At 37.4% G+C, this 25,057-nt stretch overlaps 1 protein-coding gene across 4 annotated transcripts in view; it reads left to right on the forward strand.

Moving 5' to 3' along the window:
* The first annotated feature begins 8,649 nt into the window (after positions 1-8,649).
* LOC115209594 (protein mono-ADP-ribosyltransferase PARP14-like) overlaps positions 8,650-25,057 on the forward strand; it is a 140,928-nt gene continuing 124,520 nt past the window's right edge. For all 4 annotated transcript variants that reach the window (XM_029778036.2, XM_036508678.1, XM_036508689.1 and 1 more), the window contains exons 1-2: positions 8,650-10,067; positions 15,866-16,114. In XM_029778036.2, the coding sequence (XP_029633896.1) occupies positions 8,666-10,067; positions 15,866-16,114 (1,651 nt within the window). In that variant the 5' untranslated portion in view covers positions 8,650-8,665. The remainder of the gene's footprint in view (positions 10,068-15,865; positions 16,115-25,057) is intronic.

The following is a 25,057-nucleotide window of genomic DNA, read 5'->3' on the forward strand; positions in this document are numbered from 1 at the left end:
TCAAACTTCAAAGAATGATAAATAAAATCAACCTCATGGAAATTCAACTCAGAACACAGCGAGGGGTGACATACCACTAACTCATTACTCCCGTGTTGCTAACATTCTGCATCATACACTTAATAAAAATAAGAGTAGTAGTATAGTAGTAGTAGTAGTAGTTGTAGTAGTAGTAGTAGTAGTAATGATGATGATGATGATAATCAACTCTACTGGGAGCACAGGGCCTCAACGATAATAACATCACAAAGGCAATCTTGGGGTGCTCTGTAAAGTGTCTATGGGGGTGTCAGGTAAAAGTAGCCAACATGTCCTGTAAAGTGGTTCCTATAAGGAAGGAGATACAGGAGATACAGTGTAGAAATCATGTAAATTCAGATTGAAGACTGGAGCAGCTCTCCAGCTTCCAAGGTCTGTTCAAACAGTTCAACACATGCCACCATGGACAACGGATCTACATGATGATGATGATGGTAGCATGTAAGATAAATATTGCTATAATGAATCTTACCATCATAACAATGTTTAATATTCCAGTGATGTTTATGGTCAATACAATAGTACCAGTTGAGCACTGGGGTTGACGTAATTCACTAGTCACTCTCCTGAAATTGCTGGCCTTGTAACCAAAATTTGAAACCAAAATTCCAGTGATGTTTATGGTCAATAAAATAAGTACCAGTTGAGCACTGGGGTTGATGTAATTGACTTATCCACTCTCCTGAAATTGCTGGCCTTGTGCCAAATTTGAAACCAAAATTTCAGTGATGTTTATGGTCATAAATATAAGTACCCAGAGAGCACTGGGGTTGATGTAATTGACTTAGCCACTCTCTGAAATGCTGGCCTTGTGCCAAAATTTGAAACCAAAATTTCAGTGATGTTTATGGTCAATAAAAAAGTACCAGTTGAGCACTGGGGTTGATGTAATTGACTTAGCCACTCTCCTGAAATTGCTGGCTTGTGCAAAATTTGAAACCAAAATTTCAGTGATGTTTATGGTCAATAAAATAAGTACCAGTTGAGCACTGGGGTTGATGTAAATTGACTTAGCCACTCTCCTGAAATTGCTGGCATTGTGCCAAAATTTGAGACCAAAATTCCAGTGATGTTTATGGTCAATACAATAAGTACCAGTAAGCACTGGGGTTGATGCAATTCACTTAGACACTCTCCTACATTGCTGGCCTTGTGCCAAAATTTGAAAAAAACATTCCAGTGATGTTTATGGTCAATAAAATAAGTACCAGTTGTGCACTGCGTTGATGTAATTGACTTAGCCACTCTCCTGAAATTGCTGGCCTTGTGCCAAGATTTGAAACAAACATTCCAGTGATGTTTATGGTCAATAAAATAAGTACCAGTTAAGCAATGGGGTTGATGTAATTCACTTAGACACTCTCCTAAATTGCTGGCCTTGTCCCAAAATTTGAAACCAACATTCCAGTGATGTTTATGGTCAATACAATAAGTACCAGTTGAGCACTGGGGTTGATGTAATTGACTTAGCCACTCTCCTGAAATTGCTGGCCTGGTGCCAAAATTTGAAACAAACATTCCAGTGATGTTTATGGTCAATAAAATAATACCAGTTAAGCACTGGGGTTGATGTAATTCACTTAGACCACTCTCCTAAATTGCTGGCCTTGTGCCAAAATTTGAAACAAACATTCCAGTGATGTTTATGGTCAATAAAATAAGTACCAGTTGAGCACTGGGTTGATGTAATTGACTTAGCCACTCTCCTGAAATTGCTGGCCTTGTGCCAAATTTGAAACAAACATTCCAGTGATGTTTATGGTCAATAAAATAAGTACCAGTTGAGCACTGGGGTTGATGTAATTGACTTAGCCACTCTCCTGAAATTGCTGGTCTTGTGCCAAAATTTGAAACCAAAATTCCAGTGATGTTTATGGTCAATAAAATAAGTACCAGTTAGCACTGGGGTTGATGTAATTGACTTAGACCACTCTCCTAAATTGCTGGCCTTGTGCCAAAATTTGAAACAAATATTCCAGTGATGTTTATTGGTCAATAAAATAAGAACCAGTTGTGCACTGGGGTTGATGTAATTGACTTAGCCACTCTCCTGAAATTGCTGGCCTTGTACCAAAATTTGAAACCAAAATTCCAGTGATGTTTATGGTCAATAAAATAAGTACCAGTTGAGCACTGGAGTTGATGTAATTGACTTAGCCACTCTCCTGAAATTGCTGGTCTTGTGCCAAAATTTGAAACCAAAATTCCAGTGATGTTTATGGTCAATAAAATAAGTACCAGTTGAGCACTGGGTGTTGATGTAATTGACTTATCCACTCTCCTGAAATGCTGGCCTTGTGCCAAAATTTGAAACCAAAATTCAGTGATGTTTATGGTCAATAAATAAGTACCAGTTGAGCACTGGGGTTGATGTAATTGACTTAGCCACTCTCCTGAAATTGCTGGTCTTGTGCCAAAATTTGAAACAAACATTCCAGTGATGTTTATGGTCAATAAAATAAGTACCAGTTGAGCACTGGGGTTGATGTAATTGACTTATCCACTCTCCTGAAATTGCTGGCCTTGTGCCAAAATTTGAAACCAAAATTTCAGTGATGTTTATGGTCAATAAAATAATACCTAGTTGAGCACTGGGGTTGATGTAATTGACTTATCCACTCTCCTGAAATTGCTGGCCTTGTGCCAAAATTTGAAGCCAAAATTTCAGTGATGTTTATGGTCAATAAAATAAGTACCAGTTGAGCACTGGGGTTGATGTAATTGACTTAGCCACTCTCCTGAAATTGCTGGCCTTGTGCCAAAATTTGAAACCAAAATTTCAGTGATGTTTATGGTCAATAAAATAAGTACCAGTTGAGCACTGGGGTTGATGTAATTGACTTAGCCACTCTCCTGAAATTGCTGGCCTTGTGCCAAAATTTGAAACGAAAATTTCAGTGATGTTTATGGTCAATAAAATAAGTACCAGTTGAGCACTGGGGTTGATGTAATTGACTTAGCCACTCTCCTGAAATTGCTGGCATTGTGCCAAAATTTGAGACCAAAATTCCAGTGATGTTTATGGTCAATACAATAAGTACCAGTTAAGCACTGGGGTTGATGCAATTCACTTAGACACTCTCCTACATTGCTGGCCTTGTGCCAAAATTTGAAACAAACATTCCAGTGATGTTTATGGTCAATAAAATAAGTACCAGTTGTGCACTGGGGTTGATGTAATTGACTTAGCCACTCTCCTGAAATTGCTGGTCTTGTGCCAAAATTTGAAACAAACATTCCAGTGATGTTTATGGTCAATAAAATAAGTACCAGTTGAGCACTGGGGTTGATGTAATTGACTTATCCACTCTCCTGAAATTGCTGGCCTTGTGCCAAAATTTGAAACCAAAATTTCAGTGATGTTTATGTTCAATAAAATAAGTACCAGTTGAGCACTGGGGTTGATGTAATTGACTTAGCCACTCTCCTGAAATTGCTGGCCTTCTGCCAAAATTTAAAACCAAAATTCCAGTGATGTTTATGGTCAATAAAATAAGTACCAGTTGAGCACTGGGGTTGATGTAATTGACTTAGCCACTCTCCTGAAATTGCTGGCCTTGTGCCAAAATTAGAAACCAAAATCTCAGTGATGTTTATGGTCAATAAAATAAGTACCAGTTGAGCACTGGGGTTGATGTAATTGACTTAGCCACTCTCCTGAAATTGCTGGCCTTGTGCCAAAATTAGAAACCAAAATCTCAGTGATGTTTATGGTCAATAAAATAAGTACCAGTTGAGCACTGGGGTTGATGTAATTGACTTAGCCACTCTCCTGAAATTGCTGGCCTTGTGCCAAAATTTGAAACCAAAATTCCAGTGATGTTTATGGTCAATAAAATAAGTACCAGTTGAGCACTGGGGTTGATGTAATTGACTTAGCCACTCTCCTGAATTGCTGGCCTTGTGCCAAAATTTGAACCAAAATTCCAGTGATGTTTATGGTCAATAAATAAGTACCAGTTGTGCACTGGGGTTGATGTAATTGACTTAGCCACTCTCCTGAATTGCTGGCCTTGTGCCAAAATTTGAAACAAACATTCCAGTGATGTTTATGGTCAATACAATAAGTACCAGTTGAGCACTGGGTTGATGTAATTGACTTAGCCACTCTCCTGAAATTGCTGGCCTTGTGCCAAGATTTGAAACAAACATTCCAGTGATGTTTATGGTCAATAAAATAAGTACCAGTTGAGCATGGGGTTGATGTAATTGACTTAGCCACTCTCCTGAAATTGCTGGCCTTGTGCCAAATTTGAAACAAACATTCCAGTGATGTTTATGGTCAATAAAATAAGTACCAGTTGAGCACTGGGGTTGATGTAATTGACTTAGCCACTCTCCTAAATTGCTGGCCTTGTCCAAAATTTGAAACCAAATTCAGTGATGTTTATGGTCAATAAAATAATACCAGTTGAGCACTGGGGTTGATGTAATTGACTTATCCACTCTCCTGAAATTGCTGGCCTTGTGCCAAAATTTGAGAACCAAAATTTCAGTGATGTTTATGGTCAATAAAATAAGTACCAGTTGAGCACTGGGGTTGATGTAATTGACTTAGCCACTCTCCTGAAATTGCTGGCCTTGTGCCAAAATTTGAAACAAAATTCAGTGATGTTTATGGTCAATAAAATAAGTACCAGTTGAGCACTGGGGTTGATGTAATTGACTTAGTCACTCTCCTGAAATTGCTGGCCTTGTGCCAAAATTTGAAACCAAAATTCCAGTGATGTTTATGGTCAATAAAATAAGTACCAGTTGAGCACTGGGGTTGATGTAATTGACTTAGTCACTCTCCTGAAATTGCTGGCCTTGTGCCAAAATTTGAAACCAAAATTCCAGTGATGTTTATGGTCAATAAAATAAGTACCAGTTAAGCACTGGGGTTGATGTAATTGACTTAGCCACTGTCCGTAAATTGCTGGCCTTGTGCCAAAATTTGAAACAAACATTCCAGTGATGTTTATGGTCAATAAAATAAGTACCAGTTAAGCACTGGGGTTGATGTAATTGACTTAGTCACTCTCCTGAAATTGCTGGTCTTGTGCCAAAATTTGAAACCAAAATTCCAGTGATGTTTATGGTCAATAAAATAAGTACCAGTTGAGCACTGGGGTTGATGTAATTGACTTATCCACTCTCCTGAAATTGCTGGCCTTGTGCCAAAATTTGAAACCAAAATTTCAGTGATGTTTATGGTCAATAAAATAAGTACCAGTTGAGCACTGGGGTTGATGTAATTGACTTAGCCACTCTCCTGAAATTGCTGGCCTTGTGCCAAAATTTGAAACCAAAATTTCAGTGATGTTTATGGTCAATAAAATAAGTACCAGTTGAGCACTGGGGTTGATGTAATTGACTTAGCCACTCTCCTGAAATTGCTGGCCTTGTGCCAAAATTTGAAACCAAAATTTCAGTGATGTTTATGGTCAATAAAATAAGTACCAGTTGAGCACTGGGGTTGATGTAATTGACTTAGCCACTCTCCTGAAATTGCTGGCCTTGTGCCAAAATTTGAACCAAAATTTCAGTGATGTTTATGGTCAATAAAATAAGTACCAGTTGAGCACTGGGGTTGATGTAATTGACTTAGCCACTCTCCTGAAATTGCTGGCCTTGTGCCAAAATTTGAAACCAAAATTCCAGTGATGTTTATGGTCAATAAATAAGTACCAGTTGAGCACTGGGGTTGATGTAATTGACTTAGCCACTCTCCTGAAATTGCTGGCCTTGTGCCAAAATTTGAAACAAAATTCCAGTGATGTTTATGGTCAATAAAATAAGTACCAGTTGAGCACTGGGGTTGATGTAATTGACTTAGCCACTCTCCTGAAATTGCTGGCCTTGTGCCAAAATTTGAAACAAAATTCCAGTGATGTTTATGGTCAATACAATAAGTACCAGTTGAGCACTGGGGTTGATGTAATTGACTTAGCCACTCTCCTGAAATTGCTGGCCTTGTGCCAAAATTTGAAACAAACATTCCAGTGATGTTTATGGTCAATAAAATAAGTACCAGTTGAGCCCTGGGGTTGATGTAATTGACTTAGCCACTCTCCTGAAATTGCTGGCCTTGTGCCAAGATTTGAAACAAACATTCCAGTGATGTTTATGGTCAATAAAATAAGTACCAGTTAAGCAATGGGGTTGATGTAATTCACTTAGACACTCTCCTAAATTGCTGGCCTTGTCCCAAAATTTGAAACCAAAATTTCAGTGATGTTTATGTTCAATAAAATAACTACTAGTTGAGCACTGGGGTTGATGTAATTGACTTATCCACTCTCCTGAAATTGCTGGCCTTGTGCCAAAATTTGAGACCAAAATTTCAGTGATGTTTATGGTCAATAAAATAAGTACCAGTTGAGCACTGGGGTTGATGTAATTGACTTAGCCACTCTCCTGAAATTGCTGGCCTTGTGCCAAAATTTGAAACCAAAATTTCAGTGATGTTTATGGTCAATAAAATAAGTACCAGTTGAGCACTGGGGTTGATGTAATTGACTTAGCCACTCTCCTGAAATTGCTGGCCTTGTGCCAAAATTTGAAACGAAAATTTCAGTGATGTTTATGGTCAATAAAATAAGTACCAGTTGAGCACTGGGGTTGTTGTAATTGACTTAGCCACTCTCCTGAAATTGCTGGCATTGTGCCAAAATTTGAGACCAAAATTCCAGTGATGTTTATGGTCAATACAATAAGTACCAGTTAGGCACTGGGGTTGATGCAATTCACTTAGACACTCTCCTACATTGCTGGCCTTGTGCCAAAATTTGAAACAAACATTCCAGTGATGTTTATGGTCAATAAAATAAGTACCAGTTGTGCACTGGGGTTGATGTAATTGACTTAGCCACTCTCCTGAAATTGCTGGCCTTGTGCCAAGATTTGAAACAAACATTCCAGTGATGTTTATGGTCAATACAATAAGTACCAGTTGAGCACTGAATTGATGTAATTGACTTAGCCACTCTCCCGAAATTGCTGGCCTTGTGCCAAGATTTGAAACAAACATTCCAGTGATGTTTATGGTCAATAAAATAAGTACCAGTTGAGCCCTGGGGTTGATGTAATTGACTTAGCCACTCTCCTGAAATTGCTGGCCTTGTGCCAAGATTTGAAACAAACATTCCAGTGATGTTTATGGTCAATAAAATAAGTACCAGTTAAGCAATGGGGTTGATGTAATTCACTTAGACACTCTCCTAAATTGCTGGCCTTGTGCCAAAATTTGAAACCAACATTCCAGTGATGTTTATGGTCAATACAATGAGTACCAGTTGAGCACTGGGGTTGATGTAATTGACTTAGCCACTCTCCTGAAATTGCTGGCCTGGTGCCAAGATTTGAAACAAACATTCCAGTGATGTTTATGGTCAATAAAATAAATACCAGTTAAGCACTGGGGTTGATGTAATTCACTTAGACACTCTCCTAAATTGCTGGCCTTGTGCCAAAATTTGAAACAAACATTCCAGTGATGTTTATGGTCAATACAATAAGTACCAGTTGAGCACTGAATTGATGTAATTGACTTAGCCACTCTCCTGAAATTGCTGGCCTTGTGCCAAAATTTGAAACAAACATTCCAGTGATGTTTATGGTCAATAAAATAAGTACCAGTTGTGCACTGTGGTTGATGTAATTGACTTAGCCACTCTCCTGAAATTGCTGGTCTTGTGCCAAAATTTGAAACCAAAATTCCAGTGATGTTTATAGTCAATAAAATAAATACCAGTTAAGCACTGGGGTTGATGTAATTCACTTAGACACTCTCCTAAATTGCTGGCCTTGTGCCAAAATTTGAAACAAACATTCCAGTGATGTTTATGGTCAATACAATAAGTACCAGTTGAGCACTGAATTGATGTAATTGACTTAGCCACTCTCCTGAAATTGCTGGCCTTGTGCCAAAATTTGAAACAAACATTCCAGTGATGTTTATGGTCAATAAAATAAGTACCAGTTGTGCACTGTGGTTGATGTAATTGACTTAGCCACTCTCCTGAAATTGCTGGTCTTGTGCCAAAATTTGAAACCAAAATTCCAGTGATGTTTATGGTCAATAAAATAAGTACCAGTTGAGCACTGGGGTTGATGTAATTGACTTAGCCACTCTCCCGAAATTGCTGGCCTTGTGCCAAGATTTGAAACAAACATTCCAGTGATGTTTATGGTCAGTAAAATAAGTACCAGTTGAGCACTGGGGTTGATGTAATTGACTTAGCCACTCTCCTGAAATTGCTGGCCTTGTGCCAAGATTTGAAACAAACATTCCAGTGATGTTTATGGTCAGTAAAATAAGTACCAGTTGAGCACTGGGGTTGATATAATTGACTTAGCCACTCTCCTGAAATTGCTGGCCTTGTGCCAAAATTTGATACCAACATTCCAGTGATATTTCTAGTATTTTTTATAATTAATAGAGATAGTGTTTACTTTGTATCAGTTAAATATTAATTATATTTTTCTGTTTGCTAATGTATTATAATAATAAGATATAACTTAATCTTGAAATACTTTTCTGTATTTACCCACTGAACTCCCCAGTTCACCTCTTTTTCCTCACTAACGAAATGATTTTATCTTTTTACTTTTTCTTAATTTAGTTGTGCTGAACGTTTGTAGAATGCCACATCAATTGGAAGGTGTGAAGTTAGATGTTCAACCATTCTGGAAACCACCTGAAGAAAATATCATTTCAAAACAGCAAGTCCATGACTATTCACTACCTACCAAGTTCCATCTGAATTTTTTAAAGAAACATAGAACTGATGTTAATGACAAATTAAAGACTTTGGCTGATGTTCTTTGGGAAGATTCCAAGATTAATAAACTGAGATTTAAATATTCTGAAGAAAATTTTGAAGAAATTGAACAGTGTTTGAAAGATTTATTAAATTCCATTACTGTTGAAACTATTGATGTTCCAGATGATATGTTTGAAGACATTGTTGGAACATTTGACAGTCAAGATGAGCGGAAGTATTTTTATTTTGATAACCGATATCATAAAGCTCATATTCTCGGATTCGATAAAAGTAACGTGATTAAAATGAAAAAGAGACTTTTGGATAATCTTAGAACTAAATCTGCGGATGATTTAACTATTTATGAAAGACGTATTCTATCTGGTCTCGGATTCTTTGAGCAGGCAGAAGGACAATTTGAAGGTCTAAAAGTCACAGTTCATAGTAACAAAGTTGTTTTTGAAGGCCAGTTTTCCGAAATAGATATTTGTCAAAAGAAAATGTATAAAATTCTTAAGTCAATTGTTAAATCTGAATTGTGTTTGCCTTTAAATACTGGAATGATCATAAATAAAAAACCAGTGAAAGAATATCTTGATGAAAAACTGAGAAACAAGAAATGTATCGGTTCATGGGAAACGGGTGATGGTGATTCAGTAATACTTTATGCAAGTGATAAAACACATCTTTCACTTCTGGAAGAAATCATGAAAGAAACTTTTGTTGCCAATACACTGGATTTTGTAGACAAAATTAAGGATACTCCAAATCATGGAAAGTGGCTGACATTTGTTGAAAGTCTAAAAGAAGAGTTTCCAGATTTCTGTTTTATTGGAGAAAATTCTATTGTTGCTGTTGATGCTGTAGTTAATGATATAAAAAGCAAAATTGATAACTTTAAGCAAGGAATCGATGGATTCAGGGAAAAAAATAAATTGAATAATGTGTTACACCTGGAAAGAACACAAGAGCAAATTAGGGGAACGGAAAGAGTTACAAGAAATTCCAGAAATGTTGAATCGTTTAAATCTCAAGAAACCCAGAAAAGTGAAGAAGGAAAGAATTTCTTATGTGAAATGCAGAAGCAATCTGAGAGCATAATATCATTAAATTCAGATTTAGGAAGTGAAACAGATGAAATAGTTAATGTTAAGTATAAGAACTGTGAAATAGTGTTGAAGGAAGGTGACATCACGACTCTGGACACAGATGCTATTGTTAATGCTGCAAATGGCAGACTGGAACACAGGGGTGGGGTTGCAGCAGCCATTGTGAAGAAAGGTTAGTAATACCATTTTTTATAGTTAATGTTCCTTTTTAGATCCATGTGTGGTTGAGAAGCTTGCTTCCTGACCTTGTGGTTTCAGGTTCAATTCCACTCACAGCATTTTGGACAAGTGTCTTCTGTTATAGGTCAATGGTTGGCCAAAGCCTTGGGAGTGGATTTCGTTGATAGAAACTGAAAGAAGCTCATCGTATATACATGCATACATACATATATATATATGTATGTGTGTGTGAGGGTGAGTAGCCAGGTGTTCACAGCACACGATGGTTGTAAATGAACATCACCATCACACAAGTGATGTTGTGTCATTTTCGGTCTTCCATGAAAAACATGTCTGACCATGGGGAAATATTCCCTCATTTGGAAACATGTGGCAATTGGCTACAGGAAGGACGGGGTGATTTCTATTTGTGTAACACTCAGAGCTTATAGATTTGAGACACTTGATCACTGACCAGTCCCCAAAATCTGGATAATTATAAATGATGTCATCAATGTTACAATCCATTTAAAGAAACTTATGTCTGATGCAATGCTGATCTCTTCTTCTGTTACACTCCATTCCACACCACTCGTTTCTCTTACAGTCTAAATTCTCCATCCCTTTTCATTTCAAACCATCCTTCACACCATCCACCTTTTACATTCCCAGTGTCCCCGCAACATCTACCCACACACACACACACCTACTCTACACCGTTGAACTCATTACCCAACACCACACACCCACCAACATATTCAAACAGCATGTACACACATCCACACGCACTCACTCCTTCTCCTCTTCCTTCGCCCACAATAGCACCCACCCACCCCTCATGCTACCCATCCACACGCTTATAACAGCAACTATGTCATAACACACCTACACTTCCCAATACCTACCACTTTCCCCACCCATCTTCCACCAAACACCTCTATCCAGTTTCACACACTTAACACACACACACACACAAGATATACACGCACACAATAGCTTCATAAGCCCACATGTATGAACACATAAACAGAAAACAAGGACTCACGCACACACATATACAGACACACAAATATACAGCTTATAATACACACATGTCATGCATTGATGTCCGTGCTCACACACCCATCGGTAACAGTTTCACAGTTATCCCCCTTGCCACTTATGCCTTTAGCAACCTCTTCCTCCTCTGGTCATTTCAGCTTACAGTGACAGTCCAATTCAGACATGTTCGTTTTTTTTCTCTCTATATTTTATGTTCCATTTTCTGTTTTTCTTGAAGAAGAGTGTATGTTTGAAATGTAAATGACTTTTATATCTATTTTCCTTTCTTCACCTCATCTTCATGTTATTTATAATTTTGCACTGAATATGTTGGTATGTCTGTATGTGTGTGTATATATATCTATGTACATACATACATACATATATACATACATACAGGTAATATATAATATGAATATTTTAAATGATATCATCATCATCATCATCATCATCTTTTAATGTCCGTTTTCCCTGCTCGCATGGATTGGACTATTTGACTGAGATCTGGAGAGCCAGTGACTGCACCAGGATTCAGTCTGATCTGGCAAAGTTTCTACAGCTGGATGCCCTTCCTAACACCAACCACCCCGAGAGTGTAGGGGGCACCTTATATGTTCCACTGGCACAGAAGCCAGTCAGACAGGCCTAGCATCGATCATGTTCAGACAGTGCCTTTTACGTCCCACCGGCACGGGCCAATCAGGGGGCACTGGCATTGGCGATGTTCAGATGATGCTTCTTATGTGCCACCAGCACAGGGGCCAGTCAGTGGGTACCGGCATTGGCCATGTTTGGATGGTGCCTTTTGCATGCCACTGGCATGGGAGCCAGTCAAGGGGTATTGGCATCGGACCTACTACAAGCACAACATCTGAAATTTGGGGGAGGGAATGAGTCGATGACATCGACCTCAGTGTTTCACTGGTACTTAATTTATCGACTCTGAAAGCATAAAGGGTAAAGTGAACCTTGGCAGAATTTAAACTCAGAATGTAACAACAGACAAATTACTGCTAAGAATTTCATCCATCATGCTAATGATGCTGCCAGCTTGCTGCCTTATAATATGATAATAATAATAATAATAATAATAATAATAATAATAAATTAAAAAATATATATTTATTTATTATGATATATGTACTAGCAATGCATCCTGGTGTTGCCCGGGTGTTATGATCTACAGCCACATTGTATTATTTGTTCCTTTCTTATGGGACTGTTATATAGTGAACTGGATTACTGGTGTAATGAATGTTATCGTTTGTTTAAAAATAATGGTCGGGGAAGGTTACAATCTGCATGGGTTTGCATGAAAGTGCTCTCTGTTCTTAAGAAGGATCACAAACTATGTATTGTATCATTGTATAAAAGGAGGTTAATATGATTTTGCCCAGAAATCGCGTTTTCAGAATTTTAATCCCCCCCCCATCCCTACTGCACTTTCTTAATTTGTAACTTTTTTAATTTATTATTTTTTCATCCATGTAGAAAGATACAGAGATCATGAATCTGGGAAATCTGTTTTTTTTTTAAAGTTTAATTTTTATCTTAAACATTCAATGCCCACCTCGCCCACCCATCACCTACCCACTTTCAAAAAAGCTAAAGACACCCAGTGTTTCACTTCTGTCTGATGTTTCATCCATGTGTAGAATTGTAAATGTAAAAAATATCAGACAACTACCAGAAAAACCAACATGCTAGAAACAACAGGTGAACAACATTAAATTTCTCTGCTTTCTAAAATGCTAAAAGTGAAACATTGGGAGGTTGTAGGTTTTTGAAAGTAGTGAGATGATGGGTGGATGTTTGGGAAGGAGATTTTAGTGTTTCTTTAAGCAAAAAGAAATTCTTAAAGATTCGTACTCTCTGTTTGCTTTGGCTATGGATTACCAAATAAAGAATTTCGAAAAAGTAAGAAATGAAGAAATTTGTGTGGGAAGGGAGAAAATTAAAATACTGAGAACATATTTTTGGGTGAAAGACTAATTTCCTGTATTGAAAACTTAACAATTGGAAGAAATTTAAGAAAAAAAAAATCAGGTGGGGGTGGGGGACACAAATGTCACCATGGACATGCTAGAAACAACAGGTAAAGGATAGGATTTCTGGGAGAACTTCCTTTTAAGTACATATCAAAGATCAGGTTTTTAAATACAGTCATCACAAACACGAATTAACGAATAGAAAAAGGTGATTTCAACTGGATTTGAGCTGTAATTTTGTGTGTGCACATAACAAGGAAAAACATAATTCATAGAGAAGTGTTGCCTAGAGTGTGTGTGTGTGTGTGTGTGTGCCAAAGGAAGTTATTTTATGATATTCTTTTGTTCGAAGCAGGAAAGTTGTCAATTCAATCCTATGGTCTACCATATGGAATCATATGATTGCTTGTTAATTTCCATAAATTTTTTTTATTTCTTTATGCTTTGAAGAGAGGAGAAAGTGAAAAGGCAATGTTTGCTTTGAAGTGGGATTAGAAAGTGAAAAGGTGATATTTGCTTTGAAGTGTGAGCAGAAAGTGAGAGAGAGGCGAAAGTGAAAGATGTATGTATGTGTATGTGAAATGGATGTGTATTTATGTGTGCATGTGCATGAGAGAGTGAGTGAAGGCATGTGTTGTCATCTATCTATTTTTTGTTTGTGGCACTTACTTGCTCTTTCTCTCTCTCTCTCTCTCTCACACACACACACATCTTTCATATATATGTACATATATACATATGCATACTTCTTTTTTGTATGTGTATGTGCACGTGGGAGTGAAAGTGGGTGAATGTGTTTCCTCGTAACATGTACAGAAATGGATTGCTTTTAAGGTACACACTCATACAGAAAATGTGACCATCACTATGGCATAAAATGTCATTTATGAAAGTTTACTTATCGAAAGATTATAAAGTTAATCTTTTTTTTTTTAATCAAATATTTAACTGAAAATAAAGTTTATTTGTTGGCCAAAAGAGTACTGAATTCTTTTCAAATTGGCAACTCAGTTCTCAAATGCATTCGTTAATTTCTTTAAGAATTTTTTATCTCTTTATACTTTTAAAATAGCAGAAAATGAAAGAGAAAGTGGAGTGAAAAGGTGACATTTGCTTTGAAGTGAGAGCAGACAGTGAAAGATGTATGTACATATATATGAAATGGACATGTGTGTGTGTGTGTGTGTGCATGCATGCATGTGTGTGTGAAAGAGGGAGTGAGTGAGTGAATGTGTGTTTTGTCATGCATGTTTTTTTGCATGTATGTGTAAGTGGCACTCACTCGGTTTCTCTCTCTCTCTCTCACACATACATGTGTGCACACTCATTATCTTTCATATAAACGTACATAAATACATATGCATACATCTTTTTTGTATATATGTGTGCATATTGCATGGGAGAAAGAGAGAGAGAGTGAGTGACTGTATTTCCCCATAACCTATAGAGAAATGGATGTCTTTTGAGGTACACCACTCATATAGAAAATGTGACTTCATTGTCATTGTGGCATGAAATGTTTATGATAGTTGAGTTATAGAAAAGATTATCATGTCAAATTTTTGTAATGCAAATATGTAAATGAAAATAATGTTTATTTGGTAGCCAAAAGATTAGTGAATCATTTAATACCTCATATGTCAAAATCAGCAACTTAGTTTTCAATTGTATATGGAACATATACACACACACACACACACACACAAACTCTCATTTAAATATAGATAGATATAAAACATGTTATGTTAATATATCATTTTGGAGCCTGGTGCAGCCATCTGGCTCGCCAGTCCTCAGTCAAACTGTCCAACCCCTGCCAGCATGGAAAGTGGATGTGAAACGACGATGATGATACGTATTATATATAACATATATTAAACAGGAACAATAGTTTTTCCCCCTGGCACGATGGAATCTGTTTTCTGTACATCTTATTGTACCTGTGCATCTTCCACATGCAGAAGCTATTTTCCCTGTTGACCTTCCTCTGATATTGCTGCCCCTCTTATATGTCCATAGCTTACACCAGGTACATCTTATGGAGTTTTTAGCAATGCCTTTTCTACAGATCCTGAAGGAATTTTTGATTTGTCTACCTTCCTACTTACTGAGAGTTTGGTTTTTGCTAGGTTTACTCTAAGGCCCTTTGATTCTAGACCTTGCTTCCGTACCTAGATATATTTATTATATTTATTATATATGCTGTGACTGAGAAGACCCGGCAAATAAAGTGAGATCACAGCTGTAGCCTACACCAGTGTTGCATAACCAGCACACTCAAAAAGTACCTTGGATCGTAGGGCGACATGCCATGCTTGAGGAGACCTATTGAGTCAAGTATATCAAAACCAAAATCAAATGGAAATTGTAATTGTGGCTGATGCCAGCGCCACCTGACTGGCTCCCTGTGCCAGTCACACGCAAAAAGCACCATCCGAATATGATTGATGCCAGCCACCTCGCTCTGACTGGCTCCTGTGCTGGTGGCACGTAAAAAGCACCATCCGAATGTGGCTGATGCCAGCACTGCCTTGACTGGCTCCTGTGTTGGTGGCACATAAAAAGCACCCGCTACACTCTCAGAATGGTTAGCGTTAGGAAGGGCATCCAGCTGTAGAAACATTGCCATGTCAGATTGTAGCCTGATGCGGCCTCTTGGCTTCCCAGACCCCGGTCGAACTGTCCAACCCATGCCAGCATGGAAAACGGACGTTAAATGATGATGATTAACATATATTAACATGTATTAAACAGGAACATAAGAAGGCAAATATCTTTGCAGGTGGGTCTGAAATTCAAACTGAATCTAACAAAATTATGAAAGAAAGAAGGAGTGAACTGAAAACTGGAGAAGTAGTGTCAACTAATGCTGGTAAACTCAAATGCAAGACTATCATTCATGCTGTTGGACCCGTTTGGAATAATGGATGGAATCAGGAAATGGATTACCTTTCAAGAGCTGTTCAAAATTGTTTGGCAGTTCTTGAAGAAAAGTCTTATACATCAATTGCAATTCCTGCCATCAGTACAGGTAAGAATTTACCATTTTAATTCTGTTCAAATTATTTGGTATAGAAATAAGAATTACAATATTCAAATATCTTCAGTTTGTTTCATTACTACTCTCTGTCCATGCTGGAGCAGCACTGCCTTGAAGAATTTTTAGTCAAGTGGATCAACCTCAGTACTTATTGTTTTAAAGTATGGTACTTATTCTATCAGTCTCTTTTGCTGAACCACTAATTTACATGGACATAAACACACCAACACCAGTTATCAAGTGGTAGTGGGAACAAACACATGCATGTATATATCATCGTCATCATCATTTAACGTCTGTTGTCCATGCTGGCATGGGTTGGACGATTTGACAGGAGGTGACACGCTGGAAGGTTGCGCCAGGATCCAGTCTGATTTGGTATGGTTCTCTATGGCTGGATGCCCTTCCTAATGCCAACCACTCCAAGAGTGTAATGGGTATTTTTACGTGCCGCTGGCACAGGTGACATTTGCGTGACACCAGTATCTGCCATGACTGCGATTATTCTCCGCTTGATGGGTCTTCTTCTCAAGAATGACGTAATGCCAAAGGTCTTGGTCATTGCCTCCATGTGACCCAACTATGGAACTCAGCCACCTTGCCTCTATGTCGCCCAACATTCAAGGTTGATTTTCTTATGTGCCACCAGGATGGGTGCGCTTGGCTTGATGGGTCCTCTTAAGCAAAGCACATCACCAAAGGTCGCGGTCACTAGTCCTTGCCTCTGTGAGTTTCAAGGTTCGAAGATCATGCTTCACCACCTTGTCCCATGTCTTCCTGGATCTACCTCTACCACAGGTTCCCTACACAGTTAAAGATCGGCACTTCTTTACACAGCTGTCCCTGTCCATAGGCATCACATGACCATACCAGTGCAGTCTTCTCTCTTGCACAATACATCTGGTTCCTCTTATGCCTAACTTTTCTCTCAAGATGCTTACACTGTCAAACACTGACATTGCACATCCAGTGAAGCATACTGGCTTCATTTCTCTCAAGCCTACACATGTCCTCAGCTGTTATAGCCCATGTTTCACTGCCATGCTGCATCGATATTCACACACAGGCATCAAACAATCTGCCTTTCACTCTGAGAGAGAAGCCCTTTGTTGCCAGCAGGGGTTGCAGCTCTCTGAACTTTGCCCAAACTAATCTTATTCTCACAGCAATGCTCTTGGAACAACCATCTCCACTACTGACCTGGTTGCCTAGATACCAGAAGCTATCTACTACCTCTTTCTGTTGACTACCTGGCAGTCGATGAAGTCTATTTTCCACACATATTCAGCATTTATTACGCCTGTAAAACTCCTACATACAAAGGATAGTTTCTCTGTTAACATTCCTTTGATGTTGCTGCACCTTTTGTGTATCCAAAGCTTGCACTGGGTGCATCTTGTGAAGTTTCTACCTACACCTTTTCTACAGACTGAGCACGGCCATCTACCTGAAGGGATTTGTGATTTGTCTGCCTTTCACTCTTACTATGACTTTGTTTTTGCTAGGTTAACTCTAAGGCTCTTTGATTCTAGACCTTGCTTCCATACCGGGAACTTCCTCTCTAGTGCAGGTAGTGATTCAGTTATAACAGCAAGGTCATCAGCATAGAGGAGCTCCCAGGGGCATCCTGTCTTGAATTCCTTTGTTATTGCCTGGAGAACTATGATGAACAAGAGAGGGATGAGCACCGATCCTTGGTGAACCCCTACTTGCATCCTGAATTCTTCACTGTACTCGTTGCCCAACCTCACCTTACTGGTAGCATCCCTGTACAAGGCTCGTACAGCTCTCACCAACCACTCGTCTATTCCTAGTTGCTGTGTTGACCACCAGATAAGGGATTGGGCGCTCTGTCAAAAACTTTCTCCAAGTCAACAAAAGCCAAGGTTTATCTTTGATAGGAATTTCTCCTGCAGCTGTCTTACCAGAAATATAGCATCAGTGGTGCTTCTCCCTGGCACAAATCCAAACTGCATCTCATCTAGATTCTCTCCCAGATTAATTAGGCTAGGACTCTCTCTGCAATTTTCATCACCTGATCCACGAGAGGTTTCAGTTTCTGTCTACCAGATCCACTCACAGGGCTTTGGTCAGACCATGGTTATAGTAACATAATTACTATCAAATAGGAATGAAATCCAAAAAAGTCCAATTTCAAATGAAAGCATATACTTGCTATAATGTTCATTGATTCCATAGAAAATAATATGCATGGAGAGTGTCAATCTTGAGTATTCAAGTACTCCTGTTTGATTATTTCTGTCTAACCTTATTTTCTGGGAAAGTTAGTTTGGTGCAGAACCTGTATGGGTTAATTATGTACAGTAGTGACCATGCTGAATCACTACCTGCATAACCTGTTTTCAATAACATCTTTCTTGAAATTTTGGTCGAAAGCCTTTTCTACTTACTTGTATAGTTTTCCTTGTAAGAAACCCATAATGAGGTTAGCATATGAGGGTGCAAATTTCGTCCCCATTAAGAATATAAATGATGAGTCAGCATTTAGAAATAAATCTTACTTCACCCCTTACAGGGTTGGGGAGTGACAAACATTTATATACATATATAGACGCAAATTTCCAAATTCACTCTCAGAGCCTGTAAATGCAAACAGAACATTTGTTAAGAAGCAAAGAAAGCTTCACTAACACTAACTGAAGAATGCCAATTGACTCATCCTCAAAGATGCCAATAAGGATGGGGTGATAGTGATTATAGAGAGGGATGATTACAAAGACAAAATATTGGAATATCTAACCAACCAAAAACTACTATAAGAAAGACAGAACATTAATTGACCAATACCCAGACTTCTTCACAGGTAAGGAAATAAAATACTTATGTAAATCAGAAATTTAAGACTGTAATTTTTACAGATTACTCAAGATCCACAGAAACTTTTGTTTGAAATCTCAATTTTGTAAGAATTTTCATTTTTGTGAGGAGCTCCATTCTTGTTAGAATTTTCATATTTGAAAGAATTATCATTTTTGTTGCAAGTCCCATTTAGTGAGGAGTTCCATTTTTGTAAGGAGTCCCCGTCTTGTTAGATGTCTCAGTTTTGTGAAAAATTCCACTGTTGTTAAAAGTCTCATTGTCGTGAAAATTACCATAGAAATCACATAGTTTAAAAAAAACCCTTACCTGTGAGAAGTCCCATTCTTGTGAGAAGTACCGTTGTTGTTAGACGTCCCAGTTTTGTGAGATGTCCCATTCTTGTTTAGAAGTCTCCTTTTTGTCAGAAGTCTGAATTTTGTGAGAAGCCTCATTTTTTGAAAAGCCCCATTTTTATGAGAAGTCCTGTTCTTGTTAGGTAACCCATCTTTGTAAGAATTCCCATTTTTGTTAGTAGTCCCATTTTTTTGAAAAGCCCCATGATCCTTACAAGTCCTTTGATCTTGAGAAATTCAATTCCTGTTAGAATTCTCATAGTTGTGTGAAGTCCCATTCCTGTTAATAGATCTATTCTTGTGAGAAGTATTGCTCTTCTTAAGAGTCCCATTTTTGGACAAGTACCATTCTTGTTAGAACCCCTATTACAATGAAAAGCCCTGTTTTTATTAGAAGTGCAATTATTGTGAGAAGTCTCAATTTTATTAGAAATTCCATTGTTGTTATATCTCCCGTTTTCACTTCTTAGAAGTACCATTTTTTTGAGAGTTTCCATTCTTGTTAAAAGTCACATCCTTGTTAGAAGTTCCATTTTTGTGAGAAGTCCCATTTGATTTTCGTGAAAATACCCATGCTTCTTACAAGGCCTGTTATTGTGAGAAATTCAATTCCTGTTAGAAGTCTCATTCTTGTTAGGAGTCCCATTTTTGTGAGAAGTCTCATTATTCTTAATAAACCTATTCTTGTGAGAAGTACTGTTCTTCTTGGGAGTCCCATTTTTGTGACAAGTTCATTGTTGTTAGAATTTCCATACTTGTAAGGAGCCCCATTCTTGTTAGATGTCTTATTATTAACAGAAGTTACATTCTTGCTAGAAGTTCCATTCTTTTTAGAAGTCTCAATCTTATTAGGACCACCTTGTTAGAAGTCTGAGTTTTGTGAAAATTCTCATTTTTGGGAGATGTTCCCCTCTTGTTAGAAGTCCCAATTTTTTGAGATGTTCCATTTTGTGATAAGTCTCACACTTGTTAGAAGTCTCATTTTTGTGAGAAGTCCCATTCATACGAGATATATACCATTCTTTTAGAAGTCTCACTTAATTGAGAAATCCCATTCCTGTCAGAAGTCCTCCCCTTGTTACAAGTCCCATTTTTATTAGTAGTCCCAATGTTCTTAGAAGTCCTCTTCTTTTTTGATGTCCCATTTTTATGAAGAGTCCCATTATTGTGAGTAGTCCTACTTTTGTGAGTAGTCCCATTCTTGTTAGAAGTTTCATTTTTGTGAGAAGTCCCTTATTGTTTGAAGCCCCTTTTGTGTTACAAGCCCCCTTCTTTTTAGAAGTTCAATTTTATTTGTTTTCCAATTCTTGTTAGAAGTCCTATTTTTATTAGGAGCACCTTCCTGTTAGAAGTTTGATTTTTGTGAAAATTTACATTTCTGGGAGACGTTCCTTTCTTTTTAGAAGTCCTAGTTTTGTGAGAATTTCCATTCTCATTAAAAGTACAAAACGTGTGTGAAGTCCCACTCTTATTAGAAGTCGTAAACATGTCAGAAGTTCCATTTTTGTTAGACATCCTGTTAGAAGTCTAATTTTTGCTAGAAGTCCCATTCATGTGAGAAGTCTTATTCTATTTAGATGGCTCATTCTTGTTAGAAGTCCCATTTTTGTCAGAAGTGCCACTCATGCTGCAAGTTCCATTTTTGTAAGAAGTTCTATTCTTGTGAGAAGTACTCTTTCTGTTTGATGTCTGTTTTTTTGTGAGAAGCCCTATTCTTGTAAACCTTCCCCTTCTTGATAGAATTCTCATTCTTGTTAGAATTCTCATTTTTGTTAGTAGTCCCAATGTTGTTTGAAGCCTTATTCTTATTCAAAATTCTATTTTCATGAAAAGTTCTATTCTTGTGATGAATCTCATTTTTGGGAGAAGATTCATTTTTGTGAGAAATCTCATTTTTGTGAGAAGACCCATTCTTGTTAGAAGTCCCATTCTTTTTAGAAGTCCTATTCTTGTTAGAAGTCCTATTTTTGTTAGCACTCTCATTCTTTTCAGAAATCTCATTTTCGTGAGAAATTTCATTTTTGTGAGAACTGACATTTTTAAGAGAAATCTAATTTTTGTGAGAAGTTTTATTTCTGTGAGAAATCTCATTTTTGTAAGAAGTCCTATTCTTGTTATATGTCCATACTTGTTAGAAATCACATTTTCGTCAAAAGCCCCATTCTTCTTAGAAATCCCATTTGTGTAAGAAATCCCATTAAAAATCTAATTTCTGTTTTAGAAGTGCCGTGTTTTTTAGGATCCCCCTTTTGTTAGAAGTCCGATCTTTGGGAAAAGACCCATATTTGGCTGAAGTCCACTTCTTGTTACTTCAAGGCCTAATCTCATTAGATGCACAAATTTGTGAGAAGTCCCACTGTTGTTAGAAATCACATACATATTAGAACTTCCATTGTTGTTAGAAGTCCCATTGTTGCTAGATGTCCCATTCATGTGAAAAGCCCAATTTTTGTGAGTAGTCCCATTTTTGTGAGAAGTCCTAATCTCCTTAGGATTTTCATTTTGTGAGAAGTCCCTTTTTTGTTTGAAATCCCTTACTTGTTAGAAGTCCTCTCTTTTGTGAGAAATTTCATTCTTGTTAGAAGTCCCATTTCCATTAGCAGTCCCATTGTTGTTTGAAGTCCCTTTCTTTTTAGAAGTTCCATTTTGGTGAAAAGCCCCATTTTTGTGACAAATCTCATTTTTGTGAGAAGTCGCATTCTTGTGAAATTTTCCTTTCCTGTTGGATGTCCCTTTTTTATGAGAAGTCCCATTCTTTTTCGAAGTACCATTGTTGTGGAAAGTCATATTTTTGTGAGAAATTACATTGTTTTGCAAAGTCCCATTCTTATGAGATTTTCCATTCTTTCAAGATGTCCTCTTGTAAGTCCTCTTCTTATTAGAAGCCCTATTTTTGTTAGAAGTCCCATTCTTGCTAGAAGTCCCATTATAATAAAAAGCCCCATTCTTTTTAGAAGTGCACTTTTTGTGACAAGTGTCGTTCTTTATACAAAACCCATTTTTATTAGAAATTCTATTCAGTTTAGAAGTCCCATTCTTGTGGGAAGTCACATTCATGTTTGAAATCCTATTTTTATCAAAAGTCCCATTTTTGTTCAAAGTCCTATTTTTGTGAGATGTCTCATTCTTATTACAAGATCCGTTATTGTGAGAAGTCCCATTCTTGACAGAAGTCTCATTTTTGTGAAAAGCTCCAATCTCTTTAGAAGTCACTTTTGAAAGCCCCTTTCTTGTTAGAAATCCCATCTTTGTGAGAAGCTCCATTCCCCTTGGAAGTCCTGGTAGCAATCCTATTCATGTGAAAAACCCCATTTTCGTGAGAAGTCCCAATCTTCTTGGGATTCTTATTTCGTGAAAGGTCCCGTTCTTGTTAGAAGTCCTCTCTTTTGTGAGAAATCTCATTCTTGTTAGAAATCCCATTTCTGCTGCTTGAAGTTCCCTTCTTTTTAGAAGTTCCATTTTGGTGAAAAATCCCATTTTTGTGAGAAATCACATTCTTGTGAGAATTCCCATTCCTGTTTAAAATCCCCTTCTTGCTAGAAGTCCCATTGTTCTTAGAAATCCCATTTTTGTTCGAGGTTCCATTCTTGTTAGTAATCCCAGTTTTGTGAGAATTCCAATTCTTGTTAGAAGTCCCATTCATGTGAGGAGTTTCATTAATGCAAGTAATCCAATTGTTTTTAGAAGCCTCATTGTTGTGAAAAGTCCCAATCATGTTAGAAGTCTTATTTTTGTGAGAAGTCCCTTTCTTTTCAGAAGTTCAATTCTTGTGAGATATCCCATTTATGTTGAAAAGTCACATTCTTGTTAAGAGTCCCATTTTTGTGAGACACCCCATCTTTTTGATGTCCCATTTTCCTGAGAAGTCCCATTCTAGTTAGAAGTCCCATACCTGTTAGAAGTTCAATATTTGTGACAAACCCATTTATGTTAGAAGTCCTATTTTTGTAAAAAGCCTTATTCTTGTTAGAAACCCATTCTTGTAAGTAGATCCAGGCCCATTAGAATTCCCAATCTTGTGAGAAGTCCCATTTACGTTGAGAGTCCCATTTCTGAAAAAAAGAAAAAGGCTTCATTCGTTTTAGGAGTCCCATTCTTGTTAAAAATCGCATTGTCTTTAGATGTTTTATTTTTGTGAGAATTCCCATTCTTGTGATAAGTACCGTCCTTGTTAGTGGCCCCAGTTTTGTTTTAGAAGTCCCATTTTTCTGAGAATTCCTTTCTTGTTAGTATTCCTATTTTTGTGAGAAGTCCTCTTCTCCTAAGAAATCCAGTACTTTTTTGAGATCTCATTTTACTGAGAAATCCCATTCTTGTTAGAATTCACACTTTTGTGTGAAGTCCCATTTCTGTTAGAATTTCCAGATTGTCAGAAGTGCCATTCTTGTCAGAATTTTCATTTTTGAGAAGTCTCTTTCTTGTTAGAAGTCCTTTATTCCCATTCATGTATCGCGCTATATTTCTCCACTCTTAGTTTTCTGCTAATTTGTTTCTTTCTCCTCTAAATTGCCTTTGACAAACCTATTAATGGTTTTTAAAAACATAATTTGCCAGCATTCCCTTCATCATATATGCAGTAATCACATTCGGTTAAAATGGCTTGTTGGTATATTTTCTTTCTCTTTTTTCCTTGATGAGAAGATCACATTGTTTGACATCATTTTATTCCTTCTGCAATAATACCAATGTTTTCTTCGAAACATATGTCAGAAGTATAAAGATTTGAATATTCAATTGTGTTTAACTCCATTTCTTTATTTATCTATGTCATACAAAAAGCATTTCACTAAACCCTGGAATTTCTACCTTTATAAGTAAGATGTAATATCCTTAGTACTTATGTGAATTTTTGCTACCCTGGTAACTATTCATTTATTTTTTCCATGTTATTTGTATACATTGAAAAAATACATATTTTATATATATATATATATCATCATTGTCATCATCATCTAACGTCCCCTTTCCATGCTAGCATGTATTGGACGATTTGTCTGAGGACTGGTGAACCAGATGGCTGCACCAGGCTCCAGTCTTGATCTGGCAGAGTTTCTACAGCTGGATGCTCTTCCTAACGCCAACCACTCTGAGAGTGTAGTGGGTGCTAGTAAGGCAACGCAGGTAACGATCATGCTCAAATGGTGCTCTTCATGTGCCACCGGCATGGAAGCCAGACAGCTGCTCTGGCAGTGATCCTGCATGGATGGAGCTGTTAGCGCTCCACTGGCACGGGTATATATATATATGGCAAATAAGAAAGTGGAGAGGATATACAATTGACAGACATCATTCTGTAAACATTCAATTATATCTATTTATTGATTACAAATATGTGTAAGTGATGCAAGTAAACAAATGAAATAAGTCAATAAATATGTAAACGGATATGTATATAGAAATGAATGAATAATAATAGATGGGTGTACAAATACTAAACTCTTACAGCCGTTTCTATGATGAGGCTGCCAAATCTTCCAAGTTATCCTCATCATGTCAGTGATAAACAGGGATGAACAAACATTGGACAGTGATTGGACAGTGGTTGAGCCCTAAGGCTTCTTCAGAGGGTCCAAATGTTAGGAAACTAACATGTAGGAAAAGAAGTTAAAATAATGGGGTAAAATAAAATAAAAATAATATAACAGAAATAGTAAAAGTAATAGTAATCAATTAATAAATAGACATAATTGAATGTTTACTGGCTGATGTCTGTCAATTGTTTATCCTCTCCATTTTCTTATTTGCCTTATAAATCCTGGGT

This window comes from Octopus sinensis, linkage group LG1 (genome assembly GCF_006345805.1).
Source record: "Octopus sinensis linkage group LG1, ASM634580v1, whole genome shotgun sequence".
Lineage (NCBI taxonomy): Eukaryota > Metazoa > Mollusca > Cephalopoda > Octopoda > Octopodidae > Octopus > Octopus sinensis.